At 32.6% G+C, this 25,310-nt stretch overlaps 5 protein-coding genes across 6 annotated transcripts in view; 3 read left to right on the top strand and 2 right to left on the bottom strand.

The window, feature by feature from the left end:
• The window catches only part of LOC105232178 (1-phosphatidylinositol 4,5-bisphosphate phosphodiesterase), a 144,635-nt gene extending 138,723 nt beyond the window's left edge, over positions 1-5,912 (bottom strand). The window contains exon 1 of one of the 2 annotated variants that reach the window (XM_049456658.1): positions 5,587-5,912. The gene's annotated coding sequence lies outside the window, so the exon portion shown is untranslated. The remainder of the gene's footprint in view (positions 1-5,586) is intronic. The other variant, XM_049456657.1, reaches the window with a different exon arrangement.
• An 11,863-nt stretch (positions 5,913-17,775) lies between these two features.
• LOC105232176 (39S ribosomal protein L33, mitochondrial) lies at positions 17,776-18,301 on the bottom strand. The gene is made up of 3 exons (XM_011213803.4): positions 18,142-18,301; positions 17,971-18,074; positions 17,776-17,912 (listed from the first exon to the last, which is right to left on the bottom strand). The coding sequence occupies exons 1-3, from the start codon at positions 18,180-18,182 to the stop codon at positions 17,863-17,865; spliced, it is 195 nt and encodes a 64-aa protein (XP_011212105.1). The 5' UTR covers positions 18,183-18,301; the 3' UTR covers positions 17,776-17,862.
• A 62-nt stretch (positions 18,302-18,363) lies between these two features.
• On the top strand, positions 18,364-19,140 carry LOC105232175 (trigger factor). Its single transcript, XM_011213802.4, has 2 exons — positions 18,364-18,837; positions 18,910-19,140. The coding sequence occupies exons 1-2, from the start codon at positions 18,546-18,548 to the stop codon at positions 18,936-18,938; spliced, it is 321 nt and encodes a 106-aa protein (XP_011212104.1). The 5' UTR covers positions 18,364-18,545; the 3' UTR covers positions 18,939-19,140.
• Positions 19,141-19,585: 445 nt separating this feature from the next.
• LOC105232243 (clumping factor A-like) lies at positions 19,586-20,101 on the top strand. Its single transcript, XM_011213874.2, has one exon. The coding sequence runs from the start codon at positions 19,586-19,588 to the stop codon at positions 20,099-20,101; it is 516 nt and encodes a 171-aa protein (XP_011212176.2).
• Positions 20,102-20,354: 253 nt separating this feature from the next.
• LOC105232174 (bifunctional lysine-specific demethylase and histidyl-hydroxylase NO66) lies at positions 20,355-23,234 on the top strand. Its single transcript, XM_011213801.4, has 3 exons — positions 20,355-21,732; positions 21,796-22,154; positions 22,217-23,234. Exons 1-3 carry the CDS (start codon positions 20,487-20,489, stop codon positions 22,979-22,981), a joined length of 2,370 nt encoding a protein of 789 aa, XP_011212103.2. The 5' UTR covers positions 20,355-20,486; the 3' UTR covers positions 22,982-23,234.
• The last annotated feature ends 2,076 nt before the right edge of the window (positions 23,235-25,310 follow it).

Raw genomic sequence — 25,310 nt, 5'->3', positions numbered from 1 at the left:
AATGCATCTGCCATGCAATAAAATTTTCGGCAACTTTTCTTTTCAGTCATGGAAATCAACATGCAGTCAGTTAAAGCAAATACAAAAACAAAAAAAAAAATAAAAAAAATCAGAAAAATTTATTGTAATGGATAAATAAATATTGGTATAGCATGTAGCAACACTGCATGGATCATTTGCCTAAAGCAATATACAATTCACACTTTACTTGCTGCATTAGGGGCGGCAGGAAGTTTGTAGATGTTAGAAAAATAGTGACACATGGCGATCAGCATGCATTTTCAATAGTGCAATCGAAAATTGGTGGGCAATTGCAATTCACAAACGATTGGCTTTTATGGCGGTGGCAGTAAAATTTTAGTGTTATATAAATAAATATGTTATATAAATAAGTATAGACTTGTAAACAGTTTCGGTGACTAAAATATGTATAATTGTGAACTAATAAAAAATATTGCTATATGTCTCCGTATATTTTATACTTAGAGCAATAAAAAATTGTTTTCATTTTATACATATGTACATGTATGTAAGTGTTATACAGTTCATTTTGTGCGAAGAAAAATAACTTTTACCTGAGAAATTAATATCAGAGCATAGATATTTCACTATGTTTTCATCGTAAATAGTGTTTACACAACTGTTATAAAGTGTTATACAAACTGTTATAAACAATTTAAAAGTAATAATATTAAGAAATTAAACTAAGTCCACTTATAAACTGAAAAATTGGTAAAAAAATATAGTTCGAAAGTGTTATACAAGCTGTTTTAGAGTGTTATAATCGCTTAAAAAAGAAAATAGTAAGCAAATACACTCATTTCACTTATAAAGTGAAAATTTTGGAAACAAATTTTGTTTTAAAGTGTTATACAAACTGTTATAAAATCTTATAAACAGCTGAAAAGTTATAATAATAAGTGTATTAACTCACTTCACTTATAAACTGAAAACTTGGAAACAAATATTGTTCTACAATTGGTATGAAGTGTTTCAAAAACTGTTATAACGCATTATAAAGAATCGAAAAATGATAATAGTAAGCGATTAAACTTTGTTGTTATCGAAACTGAATAGCTTGACACAAAAATACTGTTGCCAAGTGCTATACAAACAGTTATAAAATAAGTAAAAACTTGAAAAGGTGTTACAAAAACTGTTATACATAGTTTTACAAACTGTGATGTTATGTTATAAATGCCTGAAAATTGATATTCGTAGGCAAATACACTTAACTCGCTTAAAACCAGAAAATACTGTTCAAAAGTGTTATACAAACTGTGCTAACATTTAATAAACAACTAAAACATTTAAAATATCTTTTCTAAAGGCCTTCATTCACTACTTTGTTTCATTCATTACAGTATAAAATATTTTATGCTTTTAAATATTTTTTAATAAACTCATAACAGTTGTATAACAGTTTTATTTCTAACTATGTGTATTCTTATAACCTTTTGTAAAACTTTTCATTAAAATATTGCAAAATTTTAAATATTATATTATTGTATAACAGGTAGTATAACAGTTATGTATTTGAAATCACGAAAATACTTTTTTATTATTTAAAAAATTTATAGAAAATGAAGGACTCGTCAACAACTAAATAATTTACTAAAAAAACACACAACTAAATAATTTACTAAAAAAAATCATTTTGAGCTTTGTATAACAGTTTGGATAATAACACCACAATTTTTTGCTATGAAAACTAATACTTTTGTATAAATTGAAGGTACTCCGGTGAAGCTAAATATAATTTTGTTTTTAAAAATTCGTTTAAGACTTACATACATACATACATACTATATGTAGTATAACACTTAGCTGTATTAAATTTTTATTAAAGGTTTTCAATTTAATGCAGTAGTGGAATATTTATTGCAAATCTGCATATATTTTGCCAAGTTTGCTCATTTTCTAACTTTTAGTATGTTTTAAATCAGCTTTCCGCTCTCCACGCCTGCATGTATGCTTTCATTATATCAATATTCAATTCACTACACTCGTGTATACTATATATTCACCGAATATATAATATAAATTCACTGCAACAAATCCTAGTGAGTATAAAAGCAATCCGGCGCATTGAAACAATCCTTGAAACAACGCCTAAAAGTATGCAAGCACTAACAGCTGTTAACATGAAAATCGGGAAAAATAGCACACAAAGTGAAAGCAAAGAAAAACAATTTAAACGAGGCGTTGAATGCGCTGCAAAAATACTTTCGCTATTTCGCCATTACAAAGCGCTTGCAAGCACGCCTACAAGTATGCTTGACTTAGCAAGGATTTTGAGTGTACTTTTTTGCTTTTAAGCAGAAACTGCAGATGACGAGGTGTGAGTTTTAGAGTTTTGTCTATCTTTTTTAGCTTTGTGTGGTTTTGGAAATATTGAAAGCATTCAAGAAGGCTTCTAATTAAAGAAGCTTTGAGAAAAAAACGGGGGGAATTAATGATGGCGGTTTATGGGATTACAAAAGAAGTTTTCAATTTTGAGAAAGATGCTTCTATTTTGCTTGCAATTGTATTTCAGAGTGAATCCTTTTCTGACAATAGTAACTCTGTGTATCAAAAATAGGTTGAATTGGATCATTACTTCCCTGAGGCCCCATATACTTCATATAAAGATTGTCGAACTTCCAGGTGACTTTATACCACATATATTGCCAATACTTTAGTTATCTCAATGAAAATTAGAGAACATGTTTTTCTCATAACAGTATATAAAATAAATAAAATTGCGCGAAATCTTGAACTAGCCCCCATATAACTATCACCAGGATTTTCGAACATCCACTTGACTTCGTTCCATACGATCGCGGATTGTATGTAAAGTACGAAACCCAAGGAACATTTTTTTAATATATGCCATGATAATGATTAATAGATAAAATCTGGTCTATACTATCCCAACTGCAATATGTATACTACATCGTTTTTCTAACAAACCTTATGCCGAATATGTCGATCAGTGTATGAGTTATGTATATAGAGTATTGTATATATAAAATTGCTTAGATTCCGATGCTCTGGCGGACGTTTTACACCTTAAGCGGTTACATGGGTCTACGGATGTCAAAAAATAATTTTTTATGGTTTCATTAAATCATAAAACACCTCTAGAATACTGTCCTAAGTTGCTCCGCGTAATAGTTTTGAAGATACATCCTCGCGCACTTGTGCGCTCGAGGCTAGCTGGGCTAAGTGCGCCGTCTAAACGCATTTTTGTCGAAACTGTGTTTTTGAAATCGATAGGCAAGATTTCTCAAGAACTACTCAACCGAACTTCATGAAATTTTACACAGGTCTTTGAGATACAATTCTTAAAGACTTGGATGACAGATTTGTTTTATTTTCGATTACATCTATTTGAAAAGTAATGTCGCGAAATTTTCACTGAACTTTTGACGTCGCAATGGCCGAGTTTAAAATGTTTTTTTCGAAAAATTTCAGAATCTCTTTGTTAATAGTGTGTGTTTATAATAATAAAAATATATATATAATTTTTTATATGAAAAAATGTTAACAAAAGCTGTTTTTTGACCCAGAAACAACTAACCGTTTAATATACCTTTTTATTATTTTTTAGATTTTTTTCAATAATTATTTTACATTTTTTAAATTTTTATAACTTACTTACATAAAATTTTAAATTTTTTTTAATGTTTTTTCAAATTTTTTCATACTATTTTAACTTCTTAATAGTTTTTTTTTAATCTCCAGATATTAATATGTATGTATTTTGTTAAAACATTAATTTTAAAGTTTAATATTTTTTTATAACTTGTGCTTTTTTTCAATGTAACAGTTTTTATTTTATTTATTTTTTTTCAATTATTATTTATAATTTTTTAAATTTTTTTATAACCTATTTATATAGCATAAAATTATTTGATATTTTTTTAAATTTTTTTTAATATTATTTTTAGTTATTTTTTTTCAATTATTATTTATAATTTTTCTTTTTTTCATATATTATTTATTATTTTTTATATTTTTTATATAACATAAAACATATTTATATAACATAAAATTTTTTTGATACTTTTTTTAATTTTTTTATATTATTTTTACTTCTAAAATTTTTTTCTAATATTAACTTTGATATATTTTTTTTATTTCCTTCAAGTTTTTAGTTTTTAAAGTTTGGTTTATTATTACTAATATTTTTTGTTACTTTCTTTAATTTTTTAATTGCTTTAATTACTTTTTTTCAGTTATTTTTTTTTAATTTTTTATAACCTATTTATATACATTTTTAATTTTTTTGAAGACTTTATTAAAATTTTTTTTTAATATAATTTTAACTTTTAATGTTTACTTTTTATTATTAGTCTCTACCTTTAATCCTTATGTGTATTTTATTAAATATGTTTTAACTTTTTAATTTTTGTTTAATTTATGTTTAGTTTAATTATTTTAATTCAATTTTAATATTTCTTCAATTTTTTTATGAAGTTTCGTTCATTGTTACTAATACTTATTATAATTTATTTTTTTTTATTTATTTTTTAATTAAAAAAAATTATTTGTATTTTTTTTTTTAAGTTTTGTTCATTATTACTAACAATTTTTATTATTTAATTTTTTTGTTTTTGTTTTAAATTAATATTTTTTTTATTATTTTTTTTAATTAATATTTTTTAATATAAGTTATTAATTTCTTAATTTTTTTTTCAATTATTATAATTTTAATTTTATTTTATTACAATTTTAATTAATTTTTTTAAACTAATTTTTTTTTAATATAATATATATAGTATATATTACAATTTTTTTAAATAATTTTTTTTAATTAATTTTTTTTTTAATATAATTTATTACTTTCTTAATTTTTTTTCAACTATTAATTTTAATTTTTTTTATTAAAATTTTTTTAATTATTTTTTTTTTAATATAATTTATTACTTTCTTAATTTAGTTTTTCAATTATTATAATTTTAATTTTTTTTATTACAATTTTTTTAATTAATTTTTTTTAATTAATTTTTATTTTAATAATTTTTTTAATTATTTTTTTTTAATATAATTTATTACTTTCTTAATTTTTTTCAATTATTATAATTGTTTTAAAATAATTTTTTCCTTATTTTTTTCTTATCCTTATTTATATACACACATTTTTTAACTTTCCTTTCGTATTTTTTTAACGCTTAACTTTTAACAACTTTTTTATTTATTGTCGCATATTTGCGTTTGCCAGCTTTTAGGGTTTTGTGCATATTCCATATTTGTATACATTTCTTCAGCCAGCCCAATACACTCGACTGCGTGCTTGCAAGGAGCCAGCGCACGTGTATATATGCATGCTTATAGGAATTCGTGCGCGTGCATGTGTGTGTGTGTGACAGGACTACGAACGCTTACAACTACAGACATTTTCACCTTTGCCTTGCGAAAATTTTGCAAACATTTCGCCTTTCGTCACTGCACAGACTATATACGCAATGTATGAGTACTCGTATATGTAAATATCTACGCGTATGTGTGTGTATGTAAACGTGTATATGTGTATTTACAGTATGCACGATGTTTTTTCTGGCATTTTTTGTACTTTTTCACATAGTGCACTGCAATATTTACCCCATAAATGCCGCAACTGCTGAAGTAAATTGAGATTTCACACAAAACTTTGCATTTTCGTTGCACAAATTCGCACGTTTACCGTTTGAAAATGATTTTGCACAACTTGTTAGATAAACGATTTCAATTTTGCCACATTTAATGCATTTTATTTGCCACTTTTCCAACACTTTCTCGAATTAACAGCCTGTCTTGACTGTGTGTATCAGACAGAAACTAGAAATTTTGGTTTCCGATTTTTGCGCGCTGCTGCTGCTGCGCATACGGCCGCCGACGCTGAGAGACTGAACCTTCGTTCAGCGCGACACTCAGCACCAAGTCGCTGGCAATTAAAGCACAGCAACTCGCCGAAATAACGACAGAGGCACCAAGCAACGAACGAGCGCACGAGCGAGAATGTTTGCAGCGAGCACTTTGTTTTGGCCTGTAAAGGCGCTTGCGAAGGCGCCGAGCGACTATGCGTCTGTGAGCTGTGCGAAAACAGAACACAGCAAAGCGAAAAGCTCGCCACGCGCTTCACGCTCACTGCGACGAAAGCTCCGCGACGGCAGGCGGTGTGCTAAGGGCAGCAAGCGTTACAAAGGCGAATGCAATGATAAAAAAATACTAATAAAATTAAAAGAGCGCCGCTGAGAGAGCGAGTGCGAGCGCGGTGTGCTGGGGGTTGCATTTACCGTTGCTTTGTCGTTGCCACTGATGGCATTGCTACCTGCGTAATCATTATTTTATTTGTCTACTTTTGCGCCGCGTGAGCACGACGCAGTTGTTGCTGCTGGCGCTCCAGCTCCCCCTCCTCGGCCGCGTCGCGTTGGCTCCATTCGAGCAGCTGCCACCTAATTAGACACCTTCTTTGCTGTTGCTGTTGGTCGCGCCATTGAAATATTTTTGCAACTTGTGCAAATAGACAATTTGTGGGCTCACTCTTACAAGCATATGATTGTATGTGAGTCAGGCACACATACATACATATGTGAGAACTGTTATATGTAGATGTGTATGTATGTAATATGGAGAAATGGAGTATAAATAATGCTATTGCAATATGATAGAAACTGGTGTTTAAGAAACGTGACATTACGCGCCACTTAGTTATACCCTTTACATGCATGTTTTATGTATTTTTCTTAAAAAATATTTTTATAGGAAATTTTATAATTTTTTTTTTTTTGATATAATTTCTTTTGGATTTTTCTAAAAAAAAATTTTTTAGAAATAATTTTTTTTCTTTTGGAATTTCTGCTAATAATAAAGGCCTATCGAATTGTTTTGAACATCAGTTATTTTGACGGAAAAATTAGCGTCTTCTAACGATATTAAACCAAAAATAAATATTTTTAATCAAAACATCAAGAAAAAACGTTAATTTTGCCAAACCGTAGTACACATGCATTTCTAAGAAGGGTATACAAATATTTGTTTTTCTTAATTTTAATTTAGTTTGTATGGCAGCTATATGCTATAGTGGGCCGCTATGGACGATTCCGACAATTCAGTAGCGTCTTGGTAATCTGCTGAATACGGTGATTGATCGATTCGGTCAAAATCGTGGCTCGATGCGATGGTACATTATCATCGTGTAAAATCCATGAATTGTTGTTCCATAATTACAGCCGTTTTCAACAGAGTTCTCATGCAAACGCCTTAATACAGCCAAATAGAATTCCTTATTGATCGTATGTGCCTCCGAAACAATTTCATGATGCACTAAACCACGAATATCGAAAAAGCAGTGCGCATCACTTTATTTTTTGAGCGGCTTTGGTGTGGTTTTTTGGTTTCGAGTCGTTTTTTCCCTCCATTCCGATGATTGTTGACTTTTTTGTATGTCAAACTCATAAACCCATGTCTCATCCGCAGATATAATGTTTTCCATGTATGTGGGATTGGAATTCACACGACCAAGCTTGTTCAAAGAAACATGTTTACGGAACTATTTTTGAAAAATTCTGCTTTGTCATGACGAGTCGAGCAATAACGCTTTTCAAACCCAAAATAACCGCCAAAGTCTTTCGAACGGAATCGTCTGAGATGTCGAGCTCTCTTGCCATCTTTCTAACACTTGCCTTCACTTTTTCAATAATTTTATCAGTTGAAGAAGTCGAAGGTCGTCCAGAATGAGGTATGTCTTCAACGATCTCTCCACCATCTCTGAAGGCTTTGTATCACTCGTAGGTTGATGTTTTTGAAAAGCTGGATCACTGTAAGCCTTTTCCAACATTCACAATGCTTCCGTACACCAAATTTGGTTAAGAATACAAAATTTGAAAATTTTTGAAAAAAATATTTTACTTTAAAAATTTCCGTTTTTAAAACACATTCATAAAGAAACAACCCAGCAGGGACCTTAGGAGCCGGGTTGCTAAATAAAAAGTTTTCTTTACATTTCAAATTTTCAATTTTTAGTTCCAATTTTAGAAATAAAAATTTTAATTAAAATGTTTCAAATGTTGATTAAAAATTAAGTTTTTAGTGGAACTAAAGCCAGATCGAAAAAGAGAATTAGTCCCAAGTAAAAAAAAGGGATCTTAAATAACGTTTAAGTTTTTAATTTAAAAAAATTAAAATTCTAATTAATAAAATTAAAAGTTTAATTAAAAAAAATTAATAAATTAAATTAATTCAAAAATTAAATCAAATTTAAAATTAACAAAAAATCTAATGAAAATTTAAATTGAAAATGTAATAATTAAAAAATTAATTATATTAATTAAAAAATTAAATTTGTAATTTTTAGTTAATAAAATTAAAATTATATTAAATTAGTTGAAAAATTAAATTATATTTAAAATTAACAAAAAATCGAATGAAAATTAAAAATGTAATAATTAAAAAATTAATTATATTAATTAAAAAATTTAGTTTAATTTAATTACCATTATTAAGTTTTCAATTTTTAATTTTCATTCGACTTTTTTTAATTTTAAATATAATTTAATTTTTTAACTAATTTAATTAATTAATTTTTTTAATTAAACTTTTAATTTTATTAATTAAAAATTTTATTTTTTTAATTGAAAAATTAAACGGTAATTTTTAATCCAATTAATTTTTTTAATTTTTAATTTAATTTTTTGGATTACAATTTTTTGTAATTAAAATATTTTAAATTTTTTATTTAAAAAATTATATTAAACTTAAAAAATCTAGAAAAAAAAATTTCAAGTTTATAATTTTAATTAAATTAAATTAAAAGTTTAATTTGTTGCGCTAAAAATTTAAAACTTAATTTTTTAATTAACATTTAATTTAAATTAATATATTAGGTACTTATTAATATAAAAAATTCTAAAAAAGATAAAATCTATAAAAATTTAATAATTTAAAAATAAAATTACAAACTTAATTTGTTGTACCAAAAATTCAAAATTTATCTTTTTAATTAATATTGAATTGAAATTAAAAATTCTAATTTTTTTCTAATTATTTATAATTATAATTTAATTTTTTTGTTCGAAATTAAATTAATTTTTTTTTTTAATAAGAAAATTAAGACTTAATTTTTTAATTATTATTTAATTTAAATTAATATATTACTTATTAACATAAAAAACTCCAAAAAAGATAAAATCTATAAAAACTTCATAATTTAAATTTAAAAGTACAAACATAATTTGTTGTACCAAAAATTATAAATTTAATTTTTTAATTAATATTGAATTTAAATTAAAAATTTTAATTTTTTCTAATTATATGTAATTATAATTTAATTTTTTTTTGTTCGAAATTAAATTAAATTTTTTTTTAATAAGACATTAATGTTTTTAAATTTTTTTTAATTTAAATTTTGAATTTTTTTTTTTTAATTTTTTTATATTAAACTTGGTATAATTTTTTTTAATCCTGTTTTTGCGATTAAAAATTTGAAAATTATTTTTAATTAAGATTTGCGGTATTTCCAAAAAAAAATTAAAAGAAAAATTTTAATCCATTATTTGCTGAAGAATTAATATTCGCTAATTTTTTCAGTGTACTATAATTTATTTTCCCTCCCTGATTTTCACTATTTTTTGCTATCGCCTGAAATTTGACACCTACCTTTTACAAATTAACACAAAAATCAACTTCATACCCACACTACCTTTAATTTCCACTAACACAGTTGCCATAGTCGCGGGGCAGCCGATAAGATACCGTTATGCTGTTATTACTAACTTATTTAGTTGTTGCATTGCTTTTGTTTTTGTTGCGTCGCAAGTGCTTTTGGGTGCTTGTAAGGCTTTCTCAGTGTCGCGCCAAATTCACATTGACCTTACAACTGTATATGACAACAACAACAACAGCAATAATCACAACAAATACAAATAGAAACGCTGTTGCCGCTCTTCGCTGTTACTGTTGACTACCTGTGACCGCCTACTGCGCAGCAAAATTACCAAAGACAACAAGTACATATGACAACAACAACAACAACAGCAGCAATTTATTAGCGATTTTGCGGCCAATCCGCTGTCTATGAGGCTTCCACTAAATACTTTAGTGGAAACTTTTAGCTGTTTGCTATCAGCTTAGCTGTGGCGGCTTGTGTGGGCGGTTATGCACGGCGTATGAGTGATTTATGTTTGTATGGCTGTGTGTCGTGTGTGTGTGCATGCTTGTTGACAATGTGCAAGTATTTAGTTGCATTGGCGAATGCTTTTGTCATGGCTGCTTTGGCCACGTTTGAGGTCAGCTATTTTGCTTTTACTTTTACTTAATTTAATTTGTGAACTTAAGCCATTTTGGCAGCCCGAACACAATGTACCAACAAACAGCAGTGATACAACTTTTTGCGTGGTAAAATTGGTTGGGACAGGAAGGCAGCCGTACAAGGGCCGGTAGAGTGGTCTCAGTGTTGATACATCGCCTTCAGCCAAATATCTCAACCGCGGTCCGTGTATATGAGAGGAAGTTACTGTAGTCCAGAATCAAGTAAATGTCGTCTTCAGCCATATAACTTTACCAGTCATCCATCTCTTAAAAAGGTACTAACTGTTACATATAATCTGGTAATCTATAATAGGGGTTGTCACCTTCAGCTATAGCATTATCTCACCGACGATCCAACTCTTTCAAAGAAAGGAACTGTAGTCTATAACCACGGACGCGGAACCGTCCCTTACACCCAGATAATCTCACGGAAGGTCCATATATATGAAAGGTAGTAACTGTAGTCCCTAACTAAGTATATATCTATTGAATTCTCCAAAATCAAATGTCACTTTGGCCAAACGAATGCCCAGTTGAGGATTCCTCAATGTAGGTCTCGATATCTATCAACTTTTACGAGCCAAACTTGTTAGATCTCTACTGTTCTAAAAAGTTTAGGTCACTAGAGATTATGTTCAAGAAATTAATTTTGTGAGATGAGTTCCTAAAAATAGTTTCCAATCTTATAAACGAAACAATAGAGTTTCCGCCTCAATCCTGATCTCATTGGCCAAAAGACGATATGAGAAACTTGAAAAAAGTGGATCCGTAAGTCCGTTGGCTTCTAGAACCACGTATTGGTTTCTTAATATTGGGACCTCAGTGAAAAGCAGTCTACAGAAAAAGTAACGGTAGAAGCTGTCGTATTCACCTTCTCTAGATCGTTGATTTTACAGAAGTTTAACTGTTAGAGATTAGCCTCAAGTAGAGTTTCTGTCTTAGACGAGATCATCTGAGAGAATTATACTTACTGGATACTCTTCTAGGTTTTGGATTCACTACTATACTGGGACCTCATTTTCATAATACTATCGAAAAGTTGCCGTTAGAAGTCGCTTTATTCACATCTCTTGAGAACTTGCTGGATACACTAGAAACCTAACTGTTGAAGACGAGCTTTATGGAATACTCCTGACCTGAAAGGATAACATCTGTATAAAAAGAAGTTAAGATTTAGGAAGTCCTAATGTTCTTTTGAAATTTGAAGTTCCATTCCTATTAGTACCTCATATCTTCATTTCTAGGGAAGAATAACATACTCTCCCACTTGAAAAATTGCTGGATTAACTAGAAACCTTACTGTTGAAGACTAACTTTATGGAAGACCTTAGGTCATAGGATACCATCAGAAAAAAAAGAATTAAATAAAACTTAAATTCTCCTAGACTTTGTAGTCGCGATCTTACTAGAAAATCATCTTAACATTCCTATCCGAAAGAAGGCGTTAGATGGCTTTCATTCACGACTCTTGGAAGCTCATTCATTAAGCTAGAAATTCAACCATTTAAGCTGAGCTTTATAGAAGACACTCGGACTTAAAGGAGTAAGGTCTAAAGCTCTCAAACTTAATAGAACCCCATCAAGGGACAATAGCTATTTCCGCTTTCTTCCTTTAAGCTGCGACGATCTTACTAAAACCTTATTCTTCCTTATGTGATTTCTAAAGAAAGAGTTGTCCATTACAGATCTTATTATTTTATTTAAGAGAGCCTTTCTGTTTTAGGGAAGTAGCTTGCTTACTCTTCATTTATATTTCAGCTCCAGATCTCTCTAGATTCCTAACCGTCCATGAACCGTCTCATCTTCGGACTCTGCTCTAGACAAAAGATCAGACTTCTAATGAACTTTTCTTTCCACAAATCATAAATTTTTATAATCCTAAAATTTAAGAGTCGTTGAGCTTAAAAAACCTTTTTGTCCAAGGGTAAACGACAGAAGCTCTGGATGTTACAAAATCTAATTTTTAGCGGAATTATTTCAAAGGACTGATAGAGATACAAAACTTCGGATATGAAGTCGATGACTACTAACCTTAAAACTTCAAAGTTCGAATAGCTTTGGCTATTGCAAAGCTTTAACATAGAGTTTCCACATAGGTTTACTTTAAAATTCATGTGGAATTACATAAGTTTCTTCACACAACTTAGCCGCTTCCACTGATGAACACGTGCCTTTTATTTTTAATAGAAGCATACATTCAGGCGCAAAATATAATTTTTTTTCGGAATAACAGCACACGCTGTCACAGGTGTATGTTTACGTCAGATGCCAAGGAGACAATAAAAAAGAGAAAATTCACACGACGTGAAAGACGAGGAAAGTTGTGAACACCCTAAAAGTAGGCAGTGCCTAGCAGCTAACGATTAGAGACGCTTGCTTTAGTAAATAAGATTACTACATAAGCAAACAGCATTAAAAAAAAACTTAATTAAAAGCTTAAGCCTTAAGAAGCTTTAAGAAGCTTAAGAAGCTTACGGCTTACGTATGAAGAATTATATCACAGATAAGCAGTTAGATTTCATTATTGTATTAAGCTAAGCTGCTGAAGAAGATCTATTCAACCATGAAAGCTGTAGAAAGCTCTGAAAATGGCAAAATAACAGCTTGAAATAGTTTGAAGTCTCCATGGCAACTTATTAGAATGTATAGTTATTATTTGAGTTAAAACAAATTCTAAAAGCAGGCTTCAAAAGCTTTGTAGGAGATAAAAGTACCTTACCTAAATAAAGCTTTTTTAAAATAAAAATAAATTACTTCTTAAGACTATTCCTGAAAAAAAATCTGAAATATCTGAGCATATGTAAAGTATTCTTGAAAGCTCGATAGCTTTTGTCGATTATTCATTCGTAATTGAAGTTTTGGTCTGGAGTTTGGGTATGGAGGGTCTTAGAAATTCACTCAAAATTTGTAAAAAGTTTAAAAATTACAGAAAATTTGTAATCGAGCTTTTATGCACTACTTTTAGAGCTTTTATGAATGCTGGGAAGCTTTGTAAATGTAAGATAATAAAAGAAGTTTACTATTTATGAAAGCTTTAAAGCTTTTTAGATGAAAGTTAATGATTCGATTTACTAATTGTGACAGCTTTATGTATTTTTGAAAGCTCCGAGGCTTTTGTGATGAAAGATAATGATACCAATTTACTATTTGTGAAAGCTTTGAAGCATTTTAGATAAAAGATAATCAATCAGGTTTACTAATTGTGAAAGCTTTATGATATTTGAAAGCTCCGAGGCTTTTGACATGAAATATAGTGATAAACGTTTGAAATTTTTGTGCAGTTTTAAGGGTTTCTATAGAGCTTTGCAACGTTTTGGTGGATATATAATGCCGAAAGCTTTCCAAATTCACAAGACTATCAAATGGAGTTCCAGAAAATTTGTTAATTATCGATTGCCTAAACTATATAAGGCAGATAGCATGCTAATTAGCTTTCACTTTTAAAAATATGTATATTGAATTTCATTTTATTTTCTTTTTTTCAATAACTCTTACATTCAAAGATTTATATCCATTCATTCATTTCCCATTGAAACCCATACAAATTAAGTGCAAAATAACCATCACAATGTGACACGTGAAAGCTACCAGGCATAGCAAATTTTTATGAATGGTAAATTGTGAATTGAAGTGAGCGCCATAAGTACTCCTACCCGAGTTAACGAGAAACTTCCACTAACAACGCAGCGGCTCAATGGTTTTCAATGGCTTTCTTTATTGTTCCGCAAAGCTCTTAGGACATTTTTTTACGACAAATGTTATTATTGCCTTTGTTGCTGCTGCCACGGTGATATTATAACTTTTAAACAAATTTATTTGTATAGACCCTAACTTCTAACCTTTTCCCGCATGCAGCCTTGAAAGCTTTTACAGCCTTTATTTGTGCGCAAAAGCTCACTGCACGCATTCTGAAGTTTGTGAGTTCAATAACACTTTCGCTCTCTATTTACAACTCAACCCATGACACTCTCTTTTTACTCTCCCAAGCTCTGATTTATGCTACAGCTGTTGATAGACGCTCTCTCCTGCGCTCAGCAACCCATTCCACCGTTATTTAGTGCGCGTAAACTTAACGAATGATTATTTTGCCATTTTTTTTTCTTTAGCTGTTATTGTTGTTGCTTTTGTTGACGTTGTCACATTGGAGTATGGCGAAATATGTGGTGGTAGGTTAGTGTTTACACTTCCTGCCTAACGGTAATAGACACATTCATGTGCTCACTCACACATACACTCATATGTAGTCCTATCTGGAGACATATTTATATAAGTCGCACATAATTGTACTGTCTGCAAGGCTCTTTGATTACGCAGCTTATCAAGTGGCAAAGCACAATTTGAAGCGCCGAAGCGAATTTTTAATGCCGAGTAGAGAGGTCAGTGCTGCTGGCAAGTGTGGGGTGTGTTGATGCGTGTCAGACCGGCATAATGTGTTTAATTCGATATGAAAAAGGCTCAGTAGACTACAAAGAACCGTTATAACAAAATAATGTAGATCTTTAAGACTACTTTATTAGAAAATGACTCCGACTTCTGACTTTAGAAGAAGCTAAGAAGCTTGGACACCCGATTTTCTGGCTTTGATCAATCAGGGATACTTTCTTCACATCCATAGCTGTCAAGGACAAACTTGATAGAAAACTACGTCAATTTTCGAGCTTTGGAAGAAGCTTGGAGATCTGATTCATATTCATAGATTCACTCCTCCTTGAAGCAACTCTGAGCTGCCAAAACTTTTCTGAGCTTTTCTTGACACCTTTTAGTCGGTAACTGGCTCTTTCCTTCTATTGGCTTCCAGGTTTCCTACTTTTGGTCCTAACACATCTCTGTTATCTGTATTCAGATCTCTGGGATCGTTTTGTCTTTGAAAATTTTTCACTCCTGATTGAACCTCTAGAATTCTAACCACTTTCTGACTACATTTAGTTGGTGATTCTGTCTCCGCCTCTTTTTTCTTCGAAGACTTGCAAGATTGGTACTAGTATACCCTTGTCCTCGGGGTTGGGGATCTCTGGGCTCGCTTTCAATTTAAATATTATTGACTTTCGTCTAAGCTTTCACAATTCTAACCTCTTTTTGGGGCCTTTCTTGGCTCTGTCCTAAGGGCTCGGATTTCTGTGACCGACTTGACTTCAATTTCAACCTTCATCTGTGTAACTCAAATCAGCTATATGGGTATATATGTCCTATGAAAAATAGGAATGGTAATATTCTAATTCTTCATTAAGTTTTCTTCAGGCTGAGCTCCATGAAAACGATTCTGCCGATTGTTTAACGCTGGGAGATCTTCAAATCCTCTATTTCTGCTGTTGTTACAGTCTTAACCAAATATCCTTCGAAGTCCAGTTTGGGCGGGTCTTTCGGTGGTAAATTTCACTGTCTTCTCTGTCTTCAACCTGAAGAAATAATGCCATTCCGTCGAAAGTCGGGTAAACGCATATGAAGCGGACCTGGATTTTTATCCGGCCCAGGACTGAAAACTAGGCAGAATTCTGCCGTTGAAACAACAGAAACAGCTTAAAGCTTTTTGCCATTCCCACGGCGTGGATCTACGAATACGGTACAGATCCGAATTACTGTCAATTCGTCAACATAAAGCTTCATACGCTTAATAAGCAAGTCTTGCAAGCTTTAAGCCACCTCTGACAGTCTCATGGCTTCAATATGATGTTTTTCAAGACAGAAAAATCTGTTACGTTTTCCATTCACTGTCTTTTTGGGTTTTAATTTGAAAATGGGATCCAACTCAGACTCACTCTAAGGGGCTTCGATAATCTTAATAATTTTTTCAGAACCGAAGTGGGGAGCTTACAGTCTCGGGACTCCGACTTTATGGAAATTTAACAAAAAGAAAGATAACGCCAACTAGGTCTTCAATAATCTGAACACAGCGCCTGTAAGTATGCAACAATTTCTGTGGAACGACTTTACTTCCATACATTGAAGGATTTCCTGTGGAAAATTTCATTAACGCCTACACCCTTGCTCCTTTCCGCCACTTTACTCCTTCGCTACAAATCAACTCAGCCGCTAAAGCATCAAAACCGCCATTTCGGCTATCAATTTCATGTGCCCACATTTACAGTTACTCACACACGGGTACGATATATACCACCTGCTATCGCCAAGCACGGGGGCTGATGCATTTCCGTTGCTTTATTGACGCCACAGACAATGAATTCGCTGCTGCGCCGGCGAAATGCCAAAAAATGAAAGAACAAAAGCACAGGAAAAGGAAGAGGAAACATGGATAACAAGAATTTGCCGACCGCAACAGTAACTGCTAGGGCAATGCTTTGTGTGGGCGAAGAAATGCGAGCGTGGAGCGAGCAATCGCGGTGAAATGCAATGAGGCGCAGCATGGCAATGACAATGCAAAGTGAAACGCAGCGGTGTAGTGGTGAAGAGACTACAAGCGTGTATATATGAATACGTGTGTGTATGTGTTTGTGTGCTAATGAGGACATTTGTGCTTACAATTTCATTTATTGGCGCTTTTATGGGCATTGGGCAACGCGGAAATACACGCGCAGCTATGAAAGTGCTGTGTGCGCTGCACCGCAACCTTGAAATGCCACTATGGCCCATAGTACACCCGCATGCAAGCGCACAAGCATATAAAGAGCGCATTACAAACGCACACCATATTCAATGTAACGTCACATTAGCGTTTTATTTGCAATTAGCCATCAGCAGTTTACACCACATAAGCTGGCCGACTGCATTGACCATTACACATGCATTCAAATGGCTTCGTTAATGAACTGCAGGGCTTAAAAACGTTTTGATTCAGTCAGTTTGTTGGCTAATGTCCACTGTCCAGACCGGATGTATATTGATCAATGTAAGCACCTGGGTTATACTAATGTGAATATTTGCTGTCGCTATGGCTGCAGGTGTATGACATGTGGGCATGCATATATACATACATACACTTGTAGGTATATGAAGCAGCGCTCGGATGAGCATAAAAATATATTTTATTGCGCGTAATTGCAAAAAATTCATTAATTAAGTTCACAACAGCGGAAAATCACATTTCTAATGGATTAACTGGCGCTGAGCACAATGCTGTGTACGATTTTTCTGAGATTCTGATTTTACTTGTTTCAAACCAGATAACTGCGCCTCAGTAAAAATCTTCAGCGGCACCTTATCGTATATATTCTACCAACTGTACAAACATGCACACATATTATATACATATAAGCATGTTTCAGCGTTTATACCAATATTCACTATTCTTAACTCATTTTTAACGCCCAAAATTCACATATTTGTTTATAAAACAGTAATTCACCTGCAGCATACAAAAGTTCTAACACTTGCAAAGCACTTGCGACGTTATAGTAAATATTATAATAGAAAGTTCTAACTACACATATCCAAACACAAAAGCTATAAATATTCCTCCATACCGGCTTTAACCATATATAAATATTCAATATTCGTCTCACAAATTTCATATTTAACTACAGCACATATAAATTTAAACACCTGCAATTTATGACACACTTTATTATATTTAAAAACAACGGCATTTATTTAAGATGAACTTTCTACAAAGATTAAAACACTATTAACAAACATCTAAGCGCTGCGTATCCTCTTGCGTTCGCGGTAGATGCACTCCTTTTGTACTGCAAGTATAAGCAACTTCAAAATCACGAACTACATAAAATATAAACATTGACTTACTATATGGATCGAAACGCAGCAACTCCAGTTTATCTGCTAAACGATCACGGAACATATTGAACTGATGACCACTAACCACGCTCTCCATCAGCACCATGATGCGTCTGTTTGCAATACATAGAAAGTGTTAATTGATAGTGTGCAGCTAAAGCAATTGCAGCTATTACTTACTTGCTTTTCACTTTTTTGAATAATACCTCAGTTAGACGCATTTTGCACTATTTCTGTTATAAATTTACGTAAATTTTATAATAATAAGAAAAATTGTGCAATTGTAGCGAAAATGTTGTGCCCGATTGTCAAAAACAGCTGTGTGCTTTTCATGCGTACTGTACACAACATGCAAACAGCTGTTGGGGACAGAGTGCAAAGCCTCTACAAAAGTGTTTTAACGGCGTCAAAATATTGCGGCTGTTTTCCAATTGTCTTGAAACTAGAAATAAGCCGTTAATTTTATGGTCCAAAGAGTTGTTACTGGCGTTGGACGAAACAGTTTCGTTGCAACGACATTGAAGTAAACTTTAATTTTATGTAAATCGACAGTAAATTAATTAAATTAAAATAATAACATTACTATGCCCGTATCCACATGTTCAGGGGGCTCGTGCACAATTTCGAGACCAAAAAAATCCACAACAACTAAGTCTAAACCAAAATCGACAACCACAAGCGCCAAGAAGACTACCACTAAAAAGACTACGGCCAAGAAATCGACAACCAAACCTAAGACCACCACAACAAAGGCCAAATCAACAGCTAGTAAGACGAAGAAATCGACAACAACGACAAGGAAGTCAACAACTGGTGCAAAGTCGAAAACAGCAGCGCGGAAAAAGACAACGACACGCCGACGGGACGACAGTTATTGTGATTGTTCTTATTGTTGTGAAAGTTCAACAGATTCTAACAGTGATTATTCTGATTATTCTGACTCTACAGATAGCTGTAGTTCCGGTGGTTGTTACTAATATTGACGAGCGGAACATCGAGCTGCTGAGAAAACGACTTTTAATGATACTGGTTTAGATGGAAGATGGATGAGCCTGGGGCCTATATTTATGTTTTAGTAATCTTAGTTTTGTCATAAAAAATATCTATGTATTTGTATTGAAAATGTAACACTTGATGTGAATTTCATAAAAATAAAGTGCCCTTGGGTGCAAAAATGTACATTTGTCTCTTTCTAACAAAGTAAAACTGATTAAAATTTCAATATAAGACACCTCGTTCTGTAGGAGATCTTTGGCTTGGAACCCCTTATATATGTTTAGCTTGAAATAGTAAAATTTCAAAGTTTTTGTGACAGTTCCCTACGAAAAATTTATTCAAAATTAATTTTAGTCTTTCCAATGAAAATAGACTTTTTATCGAACTCATTTTAGTCTTATCAGATAAGACCAGATTATATAACTCCGATGAGTCCAATTGCATTTTTAAATGTCAAAGTAAAACCCGTTACCCAAAATACAACCATGTTGTCAGAGAAATTACAATTTCCGCGCGAAAAAAGCTAAAATTTGTCAAATAAAAACTAATCCGTTATGCGTGCAAAGGTTTAGTGCAATTAATTCTTTGCTTACATAACGAAAGGAAACCTAGAAGATTGTATTTGAAAATGCCTGTACCAAAGTTAGCCAAATCCAAAAAGCATGTAACAACCGCTAAGGAAATCAAGGAGGAGCAAGTCGATTCCTTAGTGCAAGAGCTGCTGGGCGGCAACAAAAAACTAACCAAGGCACAACAACACAAAAAACGTGAGTTGGAAGCTTATTTGGTGCAGAAGCTGCAGCAATACGATGAGGAGGACGAAGATACAGAAAGCACTGAATCATCAGGCACTGAAGATTCTGAATCTGATAGCGAAAGCAGTTGCGATTGCGGGGACTGCTCTGGATCTGACAGTGAGAATGATAGCGCAACAGATAGTTCGGACGAGTCGGAATCAGACAGCGACAGCGACACGGACTCTGACTCGGACTCTGAATCTGGTAGTTCTGATGATGATACAGGATCCAGCAGTGATGATAGTTGCAGCGATTCGGATAGCGAGTGTAATTGTAGCAAGCGCTCCGATCAGTTCACTGATGAATATACAATAAATAGTTATAGTGATGAATCTGATTATTCTTAACAAAAAGAACTAACTAAAAATATGTAAAAGTTATCATTTGCTTATTGAATTTTAATAATGAAATGTGTAAATTGTTTGTTTTGTATCTTTAATTGTAAATTTTTTGACATTTGTTAAAATATGTACTTATATAAATAAAAATAATTTTCAAAACCTCTGAACTAAAAATGTATATTCTAAAAATTTCTGTTTGAACCACATAAAGTGATATGCAACCCTGTATGTTTTGCTTTCTGATTAGCCGGTCTGCTTTCCATGCGTACTGTACACACACGTGCAACAATTTGCTAATGCATATTCTAATAGCGAACAAAATTGCACGCTGTTATTTTTAGTAAAACTATTTAATATTTGAAGTTTATTGCAAGTGAATAGTGTTTCTAAAATGTCGGAACCGATTTCTGCATTTGCGGCTTATCGTTCTACACTTTCAAAGAATGGTAATACGTCCAAGAAAGGTAAAAACAAGCAAGCCACTGGTGCCAGCAAAAAAACCGGTGCGAACAAAAAGAATGAGGCAAAAAATAAGTCCTTGCAAAAGAATAAATCGGAGAAAACAACAAAAAGTCAAAACACCGCAAACCCGAATATTGCGGCTAAAGAAAAAGTGGTAGCTCCAGCAAAGGCTAAGGAAGTTGTTAACAACAAAGCTGCACCAAAAGTTGAGCCTTCGAAAAACAAAGCAACCAATAAGAAAGCAAACGCCAAAACTGAGCCGCCTACAAAACAGAAACAAAAAGTGCAGCCTGCAGCCACCAACGGTAAAGTAGAGTCCAACGGCATTAATGAAAATGAAATTGACAACTTGGTGGAACAATTGCTAGGAGATTCACCGTCCAAACCAAAGAAGCTAACGAAAGCACAGCAAAAAAAGAAGCAAGATTTAGAGGACTATCTGGTAAAGCAGTTGGAGAGGGACGATGAAGCGGCGGGTGAGGAAGAATATGATTCTGAAACTGGTAGCGAGGAAGATTACAGCAGCGGTTCGGATGAATTCTCCGATGAGTACACCATAAACAGTTATAGCGACGAGGAAGAAGAGGAATGCGAAGAAGAGGAAACTGGTGTCAGCGCTGATGATTGCTCTAGTGAAAGTGATGTTGAGAAACAGCCTATTGCCACATCTACTAAAAACAACGTGCCACAAAAGCGTAAAGGTAGTGCGGCAGCCGCTCCAACTGCTACTGAACCAAAGAAATCGCGTCAAGCTGAAAAACTCGTGGATAAACGTAAATCAATGCCAACTGCTATAACAACAACAGCTGACAAAGCTTCGAAGGCAACAGAGAAGCGTAGGCATTCAGTAGCCGAAAGTGAAGCCTCCACAAGCGCCAAAGTTGCTGTAAAGACCGTAGATGCAAAAGCTATAAAAATGGAACCCCTATCTCCTCCAAACAACATCGTCAAAATGAATAGCATACAAGAGGGTGAGAAGGTATTCGGCTGGCTGCTTAGTCCACTAAACCTTAAAGAATTCTTCAGCAAGTATTGGGAAGCTGGCGCTTGCTTAGTCAAACGCAAGGGCTCTAATTACTACACGAAACTAATGTCGTTCGAGGCTATTGATCAAATGTTAATCAATAATCACGTGGAGTTTACAAAAAATATCGATATCACTTCTTATAAAAATGGTGAGTTACATACAAAAATATGTACTTGTAATTAATTGCAACCGTTTTTGCATTTCACTAAAGGTGTACGTGAGACGCTCAATCCCGTTGGACGCGCCATGCCGCCCGTCGTATGGGATCACTATGGGCAAGGCTGCAGTGTGCGCCTACTCAATCCGCACACCTTCTTACCTGAGCTTTTTAAGCTAAACACAACCTTGCAGGAGTACTTCCACTGTCTGGTGGGTGCCAATGCCTACCTCACGCCACCCAACAGTCAAGGTTTCGCACCGCATTACGACGATATAGAGGCTTTTGTGCTGCAAATTGAGGGTCGCAAACGCTGGCGTCTCTACAAGCCACGCACACAGGCAGAACAGCTGCCACGTTTCTCATCGAAAAATTTCACGCAACAAGAAATTGGTCAACCCATATTCGATGAGGTATTTGTTTGCATATAGATTTAATTTTTGGGGTGTGTTTTACTAAAATTATATACTTTTAGGTGCTTGAACCTGGCGATTTGCTTTACTTCCCACGCGGCACCATACATCAGGCCACCACCGAACCTGGCTACCACTCGCTGCACATCACTTTGAGCGTGTACCAGAAGCAATCGTACGCCGATCTCTTTGAACGCATGATACCTTTGGTGCTGCAGCGCGCCATCGAAAGCAATCTCGATATGCGTCGCGGTCTGCCGCTACACACCTTCCAGCATGCTGGTATTGCCTACAGCGACAATGACACCAAAGAGCGCGCCGATCTGCTGCGCAAAGTAACGAAGCTGATGGGTCAGTGTTTGCATAGCGCGCAGTTGGGCGAGATGATGGACGCCGCTGTGGATCAGCTGGCTAAGAAGTATCAGCATGAAGCGCTGCCACCGCATGTGTTGCCGGGCGAGCGCGCACGCACCATTTTCGGTTCGCGCAGCACCACCAATGAGCAAGGCGAATGCATGTGTGACTATGAAATCGATGAGCGCACCAATGTGCGTCTGCTGCGCGCCAACATCATGCGGCTGGTACAGGAGGAGGATAAAGTGCGCATCTACTACTATGTGGATAACTCCAAGGAGTATTGCGAGTATGAGCCGAATTTCATTGAAATCGAGCCGGAGGAGGCGGCCAGCGTGGAGGTGCTTATACGCTCATACCCGCAGTATGTGGGCGTGTCGCAGCTGCCGCTGGAAGATGATGAGCGCAAGGTGCAAATGGTGACGGCGCTGTGGGAGCGTGGTTTGCTTATGACTGAGAAGCCTTTCAAATGATACAGCATACCTATACATGCGTACTTAATTATAGTGTTTATCTTAAAAAGAGTAGTCAATGTGAATACACGGCTAGTTTTTTGTTTTTGTTTTACTTATTCGAAACGATTTTTATGAAAAATTGTTTTGTAATAGGCGCCTATGAAATTTTGTGTTTTCTTTCGAGTTTATAAACCTTGCTATTGTTGCTTTCAGCAAACCGTTAAGTGATATGTAGCTATTGCCAATTTGAATAAAAGTGAAAAAAATTAAAGATGTTTATTTTATTAAAAAAAATTTAACATTTTATAATTTGGATAACTTTCGATTTTAAACTTTTCAGTCTTACGTTTTTTTCAATATCACATTTGCATATAGAATTTATATTTTACATTTCATTTTATTTTTTTCTCAATAATTGATTTTATTGCAAATATTTGTAGCTCTATTTATATTTTTTTTATAAATTAATTTAATTTTTTTTCTATTGATTAATTTATTTTATTTTATTTTCTAATTTTTTTATTTTTAATTTATTTTTATTTTTAAATTTTTTTCATTTTTAATTTATTTTTTCTTTTTTTATTTTTTTTTTTTTTGTTAGATTATATTACTACTATTTTATTGTTTGATGTTCTCTGTTCCAAGTACGCGGATGCTAAAAATTGTTGTTCGTTAATTAAAAATCACTTTTGTCAGCGAAATATTATTCAACTTTTCATAAACAAATATAATAACAGCTGTGCATTAGATAATTTCAAAGAGTAATATGTGCGCCATCTGTTGGTCACGTTTATGATCATGTTGTGAATGTCAATATTGAATTGTCAATTTGTTGTTTTTAATTTCCGCCGCCATTTCGAACATTCGTTTCCTTCTACCGCGTTCGTGTAAGTGGCATTTGCAGCAGCTCGTTGAAAAATGAAATTAATTTAGGAACTAAAGCTGCAATTAAGGAGTTTTTAGTAGAATTCGGTTGAGCTTCGTCAATTTAATAGTTTTAAAATAAAAAAGTAATCGGGCGTTGTTATTTGTGTAGTAAAAGTGAAAGTGAAAATTAGTGAGTGCAAAAGCAGAGCGTTTAGCGTCGGCGCAAGCAGAGCTCTGCTAGTGGTTGTGCATAAAATGTTATGTTAATGTTAGTTATGTTATGTTAATGTTAATTGTGTTATGTTAATGTAAATAGAGCGTTAGCGGTAGGAAAAGAGTTTAGGGCAGGGAAGTGTCAATTTATTGCAGAAAATGCAAAACGAAGTGAAATAAAGTGCGGTAAGTGCTTATGAAATAATAAAAAAATTATTTTATGGTATATATATGCAGAAATGTGCCTTATAGTGGCAAGTTGTTACACTTTTATACTATGCTTGTACATATGTATGTATGAATATCAGTTGCGCAGTCACATTACTTGCTGTTACTAACATTCACATTAACATTACCATGGAGTTTTTACATTCAATGCTATATTATAGAGTTTCTTAGCAGAGTACTAGAGAACAGGTATGTATGCATTTCATTACTGATAAATAGAAATGCATTATCAGTTTGCACAGTCGCGTGCATAATAAATGAACCGTATTTTAATAATTTTCTAATTTTGGGTAAATAAAGATAGAGTAAAAAATAATTTTAAAATAATAAAAAAAGTTTAAAAATAAATTTCCGCATATTGGGTAAATAAAAAAAAAATTAAATAATATTTTAATTCCATAAATTAACGAATAGATATATAAATATGTATATATGTATATATAAATATTTTTTCAATATTTTTAGAATATTTTTTTTCGTTTTGTATATTTTCCACTCTTCAGCAATTTTTTTATATTTTTTGATTATTTGTTTATATTTTTTTGATGTAGTTTATTTACAGTTCCTATATTTTATATATTTTTCTGAATGTTTTTTCTTTTTTTTTTATTTTCTCAGAAAATTTTGTTTATATTGTTTTTGGAATTTTTTTTTAATATTTTATTTTTTTACATATTTTTCTTTATTCTTTTCTAATGTTTGATTTAACTTTTATTATTTATTATTTTTCAATTATCATCACTTTCTTTCGCAAAATTATTAATTTTAAATCCTGTAGTAGGAATTTGATAATTTAATAATTTAATTTTAGGTTTTTTTTTTAATAATATTTAGTTTTTGTTTGTTTGCGTAATATTTTTTAAATGCTTATTTTTTAGTAGCTCATAAATTTGAAAATAAAGTTTATACTGAATTACTTTATGCTTTTAATTAAAAATAAATTTGTCAATAAAATTAATTGAATTATTTTTTATTATATTTAATCTAAAATTTATTACATTTGAATTATTTCATTTATCTTATTTTTCACATTCATTCA

This window comes from Bactrocera dorsalis, chromosome 4 (assembly GCF_023373825.1).
Source record: "Bactrocera dorsalis isolate Fly_Bdor chromosome 4, ASM2337382v1, whole genome shotgun sequence".
Taxonomy (NCBI): domain Eukaryota; kingdom Metazoa; phylum Arthropoda; class Insecta; order Diptera; family Tephritidae; genus Bactrocera; species Bactrocera dorsalis.
The sequence above is the reverse complement of the archived record's forward strand: the minus strand, read 5'-3'. Positions and strand labels throughout refer to the sequence as shown.